The following is a 13,604-nucleotide window of genomic DNA, read 5'->3' on the forward strand; positions in this document are numbered from 1 at the left end:
ATGGGGCTCCCTGAATGGAGCCTGCTTCTCTCTCTGCCTGTGTCTCTGCCTGTGTGTGTCATAAATAAATAAAATCTTTGAAAAAAACCCAAAAACACAAACAGGTGTGTGTGCTTGGGTGGCTCAGTCAGTTAAGTGTCCAACTGTTGATTTCAGCTCAGATTTAGCCCCACGTCAGGCTCCATGCTCAGCAGAGAGTCTGTTTGAGATTCTCTCTCTCCCTCTGCTTCTTAACCTCTTTCTCAAAATAAATAAAATCTTACAAATAAACAAAACTAAATTTAGATTATAGAATTAGGGGTCCCCTGGGTGGCTTAGTCGGTTAAGCCTCTGCCTTCAGCTCAGGTCATGATCCCAGGGTCCTAGGATTGAGCTCTGCATTGGGCTTCCTGCTCTTGTGAGAAGCCTGCTTCTCCCTCTCCTGTCCACTGCTCTCCCTGCTTGGGTTCTCTCTCTCTGTGTCAAATAATAAAGTATTAAAAAGATGATAGATTAGAAGTACAAGGAAATGGTTGTCACAAAAGTTATAATATTGGTCATCTCCAACAGCTAACTGCTATATGATTAGGAAAGGGACACACACGACTTCTCAGTGTAAGCAGTGTTATTTCATATTCTCCATGGCATGGCAATTACATTGGTGTTCTCTTTGTAATTGATTTAAGCTTAACATATTTGTTGCATTGTTTTGTATGTGGGTTGTATTTCCTAATTTGAAAATTAGAAAAATTCCTAACAGTTTAGAAGAATGTAGAAAGGGAAAATTTTATAGGAAAAATATTTTTTTTTTTTTTTTAAGATTTTATTCATTCATGAGAAACACAGAGAGAGAGGCAGGGACAGACAGAAGAGAGGCAGAGACACAGGCAGAGGGAGAAGCAGGCTACATGTCAGGAGCCTGACGCAGGACTTCATCCTGGGTCTCCAGGATCACACCCTGAGCTGAAGGTGGTGCTAAACTGCTGAGCCACCCGGGCTGCCCTAGGAAAAATATTTTCTTGAATATCTAAGACATGCGTACAATAAAATGAAAACATTTGAGGAAATACTATTAGTTACTGTTTATTTAGCCTTTTTTTTTTTTTTTAAGAGAAAAAGCATGCATGTGAAAGCCAGCAAGGGGTGGGAGGGGTGGGAGGGGTGGGAAGAACCAATCTACAAACCTTAAGTAGGCTCCATGCCCAGCATGCGGTCTTACAGAGCTTGATCTCCTAACCTTGAGATCCTGACCTGAGCCAAAACCAATAGTCAGATGCTTAACCAACTGAACCATATAGGTCCCCCTGTGTAGCCCTTCTGTGTGACAGATGCTATCCTATGTGTTTCGCATATTATTGGTTTATTTAATCTTGATTTAACAGCTTTCTCAGGAAGGTACTGTTATAGTTTTGTGGAAGAAGTAACTATTAAATGGAGAAGTTAAGCAATTTGTCCAGAGCATGCGTGTGTGTGTGTGTGTGTGTGTGTTTATATATATATATAAAAGATTTTAGTTATTTATTCATGAGAGACACACACACAGAGAGGCAGAGACATAGGAAGAGGGAGGAGGAGAAGCAGGCTCCATGCAGAGAGCCTGATGCGGGTCTCAATCCCAGGGCTCCAGAATCACGCCCTGAGCCAAAGAAAGGCAGACAGACGCTCAACTGCTGAGCCAGCTGGGCATCCCCCCGAGCATACATCTGATGAATGTTCAAACTTGGATTTGAGCCTGAGCTGTCTGACTCCAGAGCCACTAAACTCTTTGTCATTTTGCTCTGCTCTTGGAAACCTAGATGATTACATGAACACAAGTTCCAGGATAATTCAGTAGAGTGATTTTTCTGGCTTCTTAAGAATAAAAAGATAGTAGTTTTGAAATATGAAGGCATTTGTGTTTATTTGTCTTTATTTTCATAAAGATGTAATTCATAATTCTTCTAACATGTTTTCATGAACTGTTGTCATCTCTTTGTTGACAAAATATTCATTTTTAGGATGCAATTCCTATGATAAGTAAATTGAGGTACAATCCCAGATTTGACAAGGCTTTCAAACATGTGTTTGGGAAAACACTTATTTGTCGTAGCATGGAAGTTTCAACCCAGCTAGCCCGTGCTTTCACTATGGACTGCATTACCCTGGAAGGTTTGTAATAGTAATTCTTAGCTTTGAACAAATTCTGTTTTGGGTTTAAGAGTATTTCAAAATTCATGTCCAGTTATTTGTCATTTTTAAGCAGTTGGCTTGTTTGAGTACAGACGGCATCCACACTTTGTATTTAGTTGATGTCTCTTAAGTATAATCATCTGGTCTATATAGTAGGGGTTCTTAGCCTTTTTTGCACTGTGGACTCCTTTGGCTTTTTGGTAAAGCCTATGAACCCTTTCTCAAAATGTTTTTAAGTGCATAAGATAAAATACTTTGGATCACAAAAGAAACCAATTATATTGACATTGTAATCACAGTATTTTTCAAATATGACTAATTCTTTAAGATATTCAAAAACAAGATTTAGCAGTGGGTCTAATATAATTTTGAAGTACTGATACATGTAAACAATATTTTGAGATTTGGAGCAAGTATAATCTGATAAAAAATAGTTGTTATTTTTCATGGTAACAGTTACAAGTACTGACAATACCACTGGGTTCTTACTTGTTATAACAGAAGGAATTTTGCGAAGTTTCATTTTGAAGTTAATATAAAAATAAAGATGTGAATTTTTTTCCTACCTAAGTCATGGATCTCCTGAATTTTATCCATGGAGTCTAGGTTAAGAACCTTTGGTAATATAAGTTCATCTGCCCTCATTTTTTTCATTTTTTCATTTTCTTTATATTTTATTTGCTGATGACAGAAGCTAACACCCAGCCTAGGTTTATCTCTATAGATAATTTTTTTGTTGTTGAACTACCTTTCAATGAGTTATAAAAATTGTGATACATTATTTCTAAAAGTTGAGCATGTATATCTCATAAAAGAGTAAGGACACTCCTTAACCATAGGTATCAATGTAAACACCTATGAAATTTAACATAACTGAATAATGTCATCTAAAAAGTATCTACATTGTCCCAAAATATTTTCTATTCAGGATCTAATCAAGGATGCACATGCAGTGTCCTCTCTGTATTCTTTCAATATAAGACAGCTCCTGTCCCTTCCCACCCTTAGGAAGTTTACTTTTTCATAGAATGTCTCATTTTCTGGATTTGTCTTAACTACTTCCTCACCATTATATTAGATTAGTTTAAACATTCTTGACATGAGTGCTGTGTACTTAACTGCATCACACAATGTGTCACGCTGTCAGTGATGCTAATGATGGCACAGTGTAAAAGTGCCCTTTCTCTTTGTAATTAATAAGTGATATGGAACTATCCGTTAAGAAAACTTAAGTATCAGATTCCCCGACAACTTTTTTACTAATGGTTTGACTCAGTTAATACACTGGGGGTTTCCAGATGGTATTTCTTAAATTCTAACAAGGCTTCTCTCTCTTCTCTCTCTCTCTCTCTCTCTCTCTCTCTCTCTCTCTCAAGAGAGAAAGAGAAAGGGCAGGTGCATTCACTGGGGTGGGGGGAGAGAATCTGAAGCTGACTTCATGCTCAGTGCAGAGCCTGATACAGGACTCAGTCTTATCAACCCTGAGCTGAAATCAAGAGTCAGATGCTTAATCAACTGAGCCACCCAGGTGCCCCATAGATTCTGTATTTATTAGCTGTCACTCCTCTGTAAAAAGAGCCCCCTCCATTTTTTTAAGTATCATTGTGAGTTACCACTTTTTTTTCCACTTTTTTTTAAATTGTGTTACAGCATTGCCATTATTATTATCTTTGATGTTCACATTTTCCCAAATATGGCTAGTAGAATTCCAAATTCCCAAGTCCTGTGTTTTCTTGACCTTTCTCCATTGGTCTTTAGCACTTTCTCTTTCTCTGGCAGATGTTCAGGCTCACCTAGAAGGGATATTTCCTAAATGCAAGTTTTAACAGTTGGAAAGCAAAACTTTTTCAGAGTAGCTTAAATCTTTTAAATTCTCGCTAGATAGGTAAAGCCTTTAGATTAGTTGTTTGATTGTAAGTCCATTTATCATTGAATAAAGAAATTGTTACCCAGAATTTCTATCTTCCTTGTGCTTTGTTTATAGGTGACCAAGTTAGTCATCGCGGTGCTCTAACCGGAGGTTATTATGACACAAGGAAGTCTAGACTTGAATTGCAAAAAGATGTTAGAAAAGCAGAAGAAGAACTAGGTGAGCTTGAAGCAAAGCTCAATGAAAACCTGCGCAGAAATATTGAAAATATCCTTTTGTCTTGTGCGACTGTGGAGAATTGTGTTTGGGTAGAAATATGTAATCTTTTGCATGTAAGGTATGTTTTCTTATATATACATTGGGGGGAAAATCGACATTTGACTTTAATTTAAGCATGGGAGTTTATATATGTCAAAGCTTAACTTCTGAAGACAGGGAAAAAAAACTCTTGTAGTATTGATTCTTTCCTTAGCTGTTAAATAGCTAATAGCAGTGAGTCAGTCTATTTCAGAGAGCAAAGAACCTGAGGTGCACTAAAATTTAATATTAGAGAGGGAACTGAGGAGGATTGGTCAGAATTGTAGAAAGAAAAAGAGGTTAGTGTTTCAAAGAAGGGTTGAGGGCCTCTGTGATGCCACATACTGCATAGAAATTAAACATAGGGGTTTTTTTTTTTTGAAAGGTTGAACAGTTTATTATTTTACATGTATAAAGAATTGAACATAGAAACTAGGATGCGGCAGAGTCAGGAAGATGATTCCTTCTCAGTCGGTGATGATGAGCTCATCTACTCCCCAGTCTTCATAGCTCCTATCTGGCAGGTAGTGGCGAATGATAATGGGGATCTTTCAAGCCTTGAGCTCTTTCATGGCGATGAGCAAGGGATCTGTCTCCCCCTCCAGCTCCACCATCACGGGGGCACATATCCTTTCCTTGAGCTGTCTCTGCACCTGAGATACTCTTTTTTTTTTTTCTGAGATACTCTTAAAACCACCTGCCTTTCCTGTACATTCCTAATGAAAAATGTACATTAGATTTTTATTTCAAGGTCATTTGGTACAGATGTTGTATTAATGGAGGAAATTGCTGTCCAAATCAAGTCTTAATAGTACACTCAATTCTTACAAATAAAACTGGTGTTCCATGAAGAGAGGCTAGTTTAGCTCACAGCAGAAACGTTGTACTATGCATTTTCTTAAAATAACTACAGTACTTTGGTATAAGGCAAAAGTGCTTTAAGTGTACTTGACGATATGTCATACAATTTAAAAAATACAAGTACTAAAAAAAAAAAAAATACAAGTACTTTAAGGGCACCTGGCTTGATCAGTCAGTAGAGTATCCAGTTCTTGATCTCTGGGTCATGAGTTTAAGCCCCACACTGGGTGCATAGATTACTTAAAAATACATATATAGGTACTCAGGCATCAAGAACAATCATTTTTACTGCATCATTGAGATATTCTTAATTGAAACTGACAAAAATTAGCTTCTGTGCCATCAGTGCAAGCAACAGCACAGAGCAAAAGATAAATAAGCATGTTAGTTTTGAATTTGGAGGAATCCATAGAGCATATTTAGAACTGCCCAAATTTGGCAAGATGTTGGTGCAAAGAAAATGTGGGGAGACACCAAAAGAGAGGAGAATGGTGATGGCATACATCAACTACCTTCTTGTATTTGATAATCCAGCTAGGTGGCATTTTTCTCTGTTGGGCAAGGCCTTCTCTTCCTACCTATTTACCCTATATAGTATTTTAAGCATAATAGATTACATAGTAAATATTGCTTGAGTGTAAAGATACATAAAATATATACTTCAGGGCAGCCTAGGTGGCTTAGCGGTTTGGCTTAGCAGTTGAACGCTGCCTTCAGCCCAGGGCATGATCCTGGAGACCTGGGATCGAGTCCCACGTTGGGCTCCCTGCATGGAGCCTGCTTCTCCCTCTGCCTGTCTCTTTCTCTCTGTCTCTCTCTGTCTCTCTCTCTCTCTCTCTCTCTCTCTGTGTCTCTCATGAATAAATAAAATCTTTAAAAATACACATACACACACACATACTTCATTTAGATCCTCTTAGGGTTTCCCAAGAATTTTGTTTTTATATAGCTTTAAGTAAAATATATGTTATTTTGAGAAAGAAATGTTAGGAGTAAAATGTCTTAGCTTATGATTGAACACATGTGGAGTAGTATTTAATTTAGCATTATTATGGTCCATAAATTTAATGAAATAACTTTTATTTGGAGGTAAAGAAAAGGAAGGAGATACACACTTTTTAAAACTAGAGACCGTTTTCCTTAGCCTTGTATATGGATTAATAATGAAATCGATCAGTTGATGAACCAAATGCAACAGATAGAGACCCAGCAAAGGAAATTTAAAGCTTCTCGAGATAGCATATTATCAGAAATGAAGATGCTAAAAGAGAAGAGACAGCAGTCAGAAAAGACTTTTATGCCAAAGGTTCGTAAGTATGTCCCTTTTGTTATGGATTTAATTATTTAGAATTGGGATGGACCATATTTTATATGTTACCCTTTGGAGTTCATATGTTCCTTTTTTTGTAGACTCTTATTTTAATTGTCTAACAGTACCACCCTAACACATGCTAGCAGTCTTTTCTTTGTGTTCTTTTATTATGCAAGAGGATTTTTATATCATTTGGTCATGGAATATGACCGGTCCCACATACCCTGATAGTACTGTATTGTAAATATTTTTCTTACTGCTACTTAGTTCTCTCTCTATTTTTTTATTTAGTTGTAATTATCAAATTAAACAGATACCTAATAGTTACTTGAGTTGATATGATTTAGTTCGCTTTAATATCAAATATAGATCATTCTCAATTTTTCAATATTACAAATAATACTAATACCTTTTATTAATAAATGGATGATCTGTCACATAGCAACGTAGCTTACAAAGTTTGGAGGCAAGTTTGCATGCTATGGAGTCCACCAGAGAATCATTGAAAGCAGAACTGGGAACTGATTTGCTTTCACAACTTAGTCTGGAAGATCAGAAGAGAGTAGATGCACTAAATGATGAAATTCGTCAACTTCAGCAGGCAAGTACAATTGACAAAATTTTTATTGGTAATTAGCTTTTGTGAAAAGTTTTCTTGCTACTAAGGGAATGCAAAAGAAGGGAACTGTGAGAAAATAGAAGAATGGGACTCGGAATTCTAATACCCATTAAGAGTAAAATTTTTCTAAACCATTCTGGGTATGTGAGGATTATACAAGAAGTCTTCATTTTTTCATCTTATTTAATGCACATTTATCATTAGTAAGATTGAGCTTGTTAGCTTTGCTGGATCTATTGATCTACCTTTACATAATTGATATTTTGATTAAACATTTTTGTTAAAGATTTTCTTTATTTGCTTATTAGAGCACGAGCGTGGGAAGGAGCAGAGGGAGAGGGACAGACAGACTCCGTGCTGAGCACAGAGCTCAACCTCGGGCTTGATCCCAGGACGCTGAGATCATGACACGAGCCGAAATCAAGAGTAGGATGCTTAACAGACTGAGCCACCCAGGCACCCCTTCATATAACTTGATTTTTGAATATAGAGATGCAGACACTAAGTCCAAGAAATGAAAAGTGGATTAAAAAATATATTTGGCATTGTGTCTTATAAAAAGAATCAAGTGCACAAACTTAGCATTCTGAATAGTTAAGACAGAAAATGAAGAAAATATAGGGCTTTTTGGAAGGATATAAAGTTCCCATTGCAGCTCATTTGAACACAAGTAGTAGAGAAGATGGATAGATTAACAGCATTCCTGTGTGTAGAATGTGCATGCCTATGTAGACAAATAATTTTCTTTTTTTCTAGGAAAACAGACAGTTGCTGAATGAAAGAATTAAATTAGAAGGTATTATTACTCGAGTGGAGACATACCTAAATGAAAATTTGAGGAAACGCTTGGACCAAGTAGAACAGGTACGTTCTTTTTTTGTGGATTTGTTGATGACCTTATAACCTTTTGAAAGAACTTATACACGAGTGGCTTTGAGTGAGAGCCTGGGCTTTGGGGACAGAAAGCACCTTACTACCGTGGGTTGGAGTTCTAGCACTGTCATCTAGTGTACGATCCTGTGCAAATAATTTAATATTCCCAAGCCTCAGTTTCCTCTTACGAAAAGGGAGCATAACAGTAATACCTGTTTCGTATGATTATCCTGGCGTATTCTAGGTACTCCGTAAGTTATTAAGTTGATTATTAATGTTTTCTCAGTAGTAGTCCACGCTGAGAAATTTTCTAGTTACTGTATCGTTACTTTTTTCCCCCTTTAATGGATACTTTAAATATTTGTAATTATACAAAGTGTACTTTCTACTCTTTTGAATGCTTATCAAAATAACAGCTGTTGGGGAAACTAATCTATAGCAATAGGAAGCAGAATGATAGTTTTCTGGGGGCATGAGTAGAGGGAACTGATTACAGAGAGTCACAAGGGAACTTCTTGGTTTAATGAAAAAATCTATCTTCATTGTGGTAGTTACATGGGTATGTACATTGTCATAATTCACTGAGCTCTGCACTTAAAATTGGCTATTGGGGTGTAAATTAAGCTTTGATTAAAAAACAATGTTCATAGCATTATTTATAGTAGAAACTAAGAACACAAATGTATATCGACAATTCAATGATTAGACAAATTTTTATATATTAATGCATAGAAAGGTAATAGCTATTGGAAACCATTGAAGTCTTAATGTTTTGAAGATAGCAAAACTCAGATTTTGTGATCTTTATCTTGCAGGAACTTAATGAACTGCGAGAGACAGAAGGAGGTACTGTTCTCACTGCTACAACCTCAGAACTTGAAGCAATCAATAAAAGAGTAAAAGATACTATGGCACGATCAGAAGGTGAATTTTGATTTAGTAAAAAAAAAATTTGCTATTTTCTCAAAAGTTAGCTTATTTGTTTGAAAAAATTGTTTACTACAAAATGAAACTCCCAAATAAGCAAAAGTATGCACTAATGATTTTGTGTGGTTTCTATTACATAAATAATTTATAGTGAATGGAGTTTAGTGGGTTGATTATAAATAGTAACCCTTGCTTTGTTGAAATATTTGTGACAAATTTAATTACAAATTTTGTTGCCAAAAGTGTGAAATCGCTGAATTAAGTTTCTTTGTTTTGGTTTTTGGTTTTGGTTTTTGTTTTTTTTGTTGTTGTTGTTTGTTTGTTTTTTTGCTGAATTAAGTTTCTTATCACCTAGTTGCTGTGAGAAGAAAATTATTCTTTTAATCTTTTATAAACATTCACTAATGAGAAATATATGCCTGAGTGACTAATGTACACTCCTAATTTTGTCCCGAATTAAGTGTTTCATGGGTTTACACGGTAAAGTTTAAACAAACATTATCAAAACCAAAAACCTATTTATTTTTATAGATTTGGCCATTAAAATCTGGTCAGATAGCACTCTAGCTTTAAAATGGGTATTAATGGTTTAATTTGATCGCCCCCCCCCCCCCCCCCATTTTAGATTTGGACAATTCCATTGATAAAACAGAAGCTGGAATTAAGGAGCTTCAGAAAAGTATGGAACGCTGGAAAAATATGGAAAAAGAACATATGGATGCTATAAATCATGATACTAAAGAACTAGAAAAGATGACAAATCGACAAGGCATGCTACTAAAGAAAAAAGAAGAGTGTATGAAAAAAATTCGAGAACTTGGATCACTTCCCCAGGAAGCATTTGAAAAGTACCAGACACTGAGCCTCAAACAGGTATATCCTGTAGTTTTAAATTTGAAATGATGTTGCAGATTTTCTCTGCATGTGAATTTATACATCTTTTTTCTCTTTGTAGTTGTTTCGAAAACTTGAACAGTGCAACACAGAATTGAAGAAGTATAGCCACGTTAACAAAAAAGCTTTAGATCAGTTTGTAAATTTCTCTGAGCAGAAAGAAAAGTTAATAAAAAGACAAGAAGAGTTGGATAGGGGGTACAAATCAATCATGGAGCTAATGAATGTACTTGAACTTCGAAAATACGAAGCTATTCAGTTAACTTTCAAACAGGTATGTATCTATTTGTAGTTAATACACTGGACAAAAGCTTAGGCTATAATTCAGTTTATTACTCAGTTGGTAAGCGTTTATAAAGCTTTTTCCCAACTGATAGTTTGATCTAATACAAGTAAAAAAAATCCAGCATATAGTAATTAGAATATGCTACACAGCTCTTAAAAGGATTCAGTCTGTTACTCTTGTTAAAGTATTTATCTGTGATTACTGGGGTGCCTGGGGGGCTCAGTTGCTTAAGCACCTGCGGCTCAGGTAATGGTCCTGGGATTGAGCTCTGTGTCAGGTTTCTGCTCAGTGGGGAGTCTGCTTTTCCCTCTCCCTCTGCCCTTGCCCTCTGTCTCTCTCTTTCTCTCAAATGGATAAATAAAATCTTTAAAAAAAAAATATTTGTGGTTGTTTTAAATATTTCTTTGCTTTAAAAAATACGTGCAGTGCCACCTAATTAAAATTTCTATTTGAAGTGACACCTAACTTACTCATTTGTTCATTCATTCATTTTAAGGTATCCAAGAACTTCAGTGAAGTATTCCAGAAGTTGGTACCTGGTGGCAAAGCTACTTTGGTGATGAAGAAAGGAGATGTGGAGGGCAGTCAGTCTCAGGATGAAGGAGAAGGAAGTGGTGAAAGTGAAAGGGGTTCTGGGTCACAAAGCAGTGTCCCTTCAGTTGACCAGTTCACTGGAGTTGGAATTAGGGTAAAATACATTTTAATATCCAATTTTTCCCAGTATTACCGTATAATGAGATTTGTGGTATATTTTACAAATTAAATTGTTGCATTGCATGTAATTTAATTTGAAGAGATGATGTTGATTCTACCCCTTTTGGGTATTAAGTCATTTAAATGTTTTCTTAGGTGTCATTTACAGGGAAACAAGGTGAAATGAGAGAAATGCAACAGCTTTCTGGTGGACAGAAGTCCTTGGTAGCTCTTGCTCTGATTTTTGCTATTCAGAAATGTGATCCAGCTCCTTTTTACTTATTTGATGAGATTGACCAGGCTCTGGATGCCCAGCACAGAAAAGCTGTGTCAGGTAGTTTGGGTTTGTACTTAACAATGAGAACTTGCTTAAAAAATGATAGCTTGCCTCTTTACTAGAGATTTCTTATTGCCTAAGATATTGGGGGGGGGGGGGCTAGAGAGGGTATGTATTCTGTAAGTGAAATTTCTTCTAGTACGTTTTTCAAAATTATTGGACTACAAATCTTAGTTCTGTGAGTACAATTGATGTGTTTGTCAATTGAAAATCCTACTTCGGGGAATTCCAGGGTGGCTCAGCGGTTTAGCGCCTGCTTTCGGCCCAGGGCATGATCCTGGAGTCCTGGGATCGAGTCCCGCATCGGGCTCCCTGCCTGGAGCCTGCTTCTCCCTCTGCCTGTGTCTCAGCCTCTTTCTCTCTGTGTCTTTCATGAATAAATAAATAAAATCTTAAAAAAAAAAAAAAAAGAAAATCCTACTTCGGAGATCCCTGGGTGGCGCAGCAGTTTAGCACCTGCCTTTGACCCAGGGTGTGATCCTGGAGTCCCGGGATCGAGTCCTGCGTTGGGCTCCAGCGATGGAGCCTGCTTCTCCCTCTGCCTGTGTCTCTGCACACCACCCCCCCATCATGAATAAATAAATAAAATCTTTAAAAAAAAAATCCTTCAGTTAAACTTTTACACAGGTCTGTCATTTTAAACCTTGTTTTTCTCACCTTATTTGGATAGCTTTGGACCTAAAATGTTGATTCTGTATTTAAAGAACCTATATTTGATCTTCAGTAAATTCAAAAGATCTTTGGGGACATGGGTAGCATGGGAAGGTGTTTCTAGTTTTTTATGTGTGAGAAAACTTTGACAATTTTAATCCTGTGTTATAAGTAGCTACTGCTTCATATTATGTAACTTTAAAACACTAGGTAAAAAATCTATCCCTAATGTGTAAGAGAGTAGGTAATTTTTAGAGATGTATGCATGAAAAATAAAATTACAGGCTGTTTTGAATTTTAGGTAAGAGTAAAGATAGATGCTTTTTAAATGTTCACATCTACTTAAAAAAGGTTTTATTAAATTACTATTTCTTTTTATAGATATGATTATGGAACTTGCTGTACATGCACAATTTATTACAACTACTTTTAGGCCTGAACTGCTTGAGTCAGCTGACAAATTCTATGGTGTAAAGTTTAGAAACAAGGTAAATTTTTTTTCACATTTGAGTTTGTATTTGTCAAATTCTTGTTTTATGTTACTTAAACCATTAAGGAAAACCTAGAAATTTGTTGCTTATGTTGATGAGTTTGTAGAGAAAAAACTTTCTTTCAAATGCCTGTGATGTTTAGTAATTTTTTTGTGGCATTCATTGCATTGATTTTATTTTCATTGGTATTAAGAGACATTATCTTCTTGTCTTGCCTGTTCAGTGCACAGTCCTTAACAGCTACATTTATATTTGGCTGGGTCACACAGCTCTTGCTAATGTTTTCAGCCTTAAGATTCTTTGAAATAGCAACATAATAAAAATTGAAAAAAACATTTGAAATTTAGACGTTAGTACTTACCTGGATCTTCAGAGTTCTAAAATGAAGAATATTTTTTAAACTCAGGCTTTTCAGCAAACACCATTAGAAAGGTCTTAGTGTTTTAGACTCCTTTGACTTGATAGGCAAAACTTACAGGTGATAGGCCATATGTTTTAAATATTATTCTATACAGTGAGAACACTTGATTTTTTTTTTTAGATTTAACACTGTTTTTACATTTTTTCTTCAGGTTAGTCATATTGACGTGATCACAGCAGAGATGGCTAAAGACTTTGTAGAAGATGATACCACTCATGGTTAATTGGAAAAAATTGTCCACTGATTTGGAAGATGTGTATAGTAATATGATTCTCATACCCAGGAATTGTACATTTAAACCTAAATATCCAGTCACTACTAAAAGTTTTCAGACTTAGAGCATACATAGTCCTTTTATATTTCTGTCATTGTATTTTATAAGATACTCTGTAATGTTACATTTCTACTTATAGTTTAAGAGTTTTATTTCACACAACTTTTTGTAAAGTGTCCAGCTCCTGTTTTAAATTTTTTGAAATGTGCTAAATATTCTTTCCTAATTATTTTATCAATGGCCTCGTTTTTTATAGCTTCAATTAAATGTTTTATGACTAACTTATTTTATGTGGCTTTTTATTTATAGTTGTATGATTAGAAACAATTTTTTCTTAAATATCTGCCTGCTTTTTGTTTTGCCTAAGAAAAGATCTGCCTTCACCTAAAAGAAGAATTTTTTTTTTTAACGTTTATATTCTGTTGAAATACATAATCAATTCCCAGTCCTGGCTGTATGCTTAAATCCCCATGGGGGTAGCTTTAAACTACTGGAGTAACACTGCTGTGCCTATTTCCCTAGACTGAGTGAGTCAGTCTTTATAGAATAGGTCCTGGTTCCTACTAGTTCTAAAGTTCTGTCAGGGGATTATGACCCTTGGTGAGGATTAGAACCCTTGCTTTAACTCACTGTTGTTTTTTAGAATAATT

General features: G+C 35.8%; 1 protein-coding gene across 1 annotated transcript in view; it reads left to right on the forward strand.

Moving 5' to 3' along the window:
• SMC3 (structural maintenance of chromosomes 3) overlaps positions 1 to 13,239 on the forward strand; it is a 39,990-nt gene extending 26,751 nt beyond the window's left edge. Inside the window, exons 18-29 of the mRNA XM_025993489.2 lie at positions 1,977 to 2,127; positions 4,133 to 4,285; positions 6,331 to 6,482; positions 6,931 to 7,089; positions 7,864 to 7,971; positions 8,796 to 8,904; positions 9,533 to 9,780; positions 9,863 to 10,075; positions 10,584 to 10,775; positions 10,937 to 11,114; positions 12,150 to 12,256; positions 12,832 to 13,239. Of these exons, the coding sequence (XP_025849274.1) occupies positions 1,977 to 2,127; positions 4,133 to 4,285; positions 6,331 to 6,482; positions 6,931 to 7,089; positions 7,864 to 7,971; positions 8,796 to 8,904; positions 9,533 to 9,780; positions 9,863 to 10,075; positions 10,584 to 10,775; positions 10,937 to 11,114; positions 12,150 to 12,256; positions 12,832 to 12,903 (1,842 nt within the window). The 3' untranslated portion in view covers positions 12,904 to 13,239. The remainder of the gene's footprint in view (positions 1 to 1,976; positions 2,128 to 4,132; positions 4,286 to 6,330; positions 6,483 to 6,930; positions 7,090 to 7,863; positions 7,972 to 8,795; positions 8,905 to 9,532; positions 9,781 to 9,862; positions 10,076 to 10,583; positions 10,776 to 10,936; positions 11,115 to 12,149; positions 12,257 to 12,831) is intronic.
• The last annotated feature ends 365 nt before the right edge of the window (positions 13,240 to 13,604 follow it).

The sequence above is a fragment of the Vulpes vulpes genome, chromosome 15 (genome assembly GCF_048418805.1).
Source record: "Vulpes vulpes isolate BD-2025 chromosome 15, VulVul3, whole genome shotgun sequence".
Classification (NCBI taxonomy): domain Eukaryota; kingdom Metazoa; phylum Chordata; class Mammalia; order Carnivora; family Canidae; genus Vulpes; species Vulpes vulpes.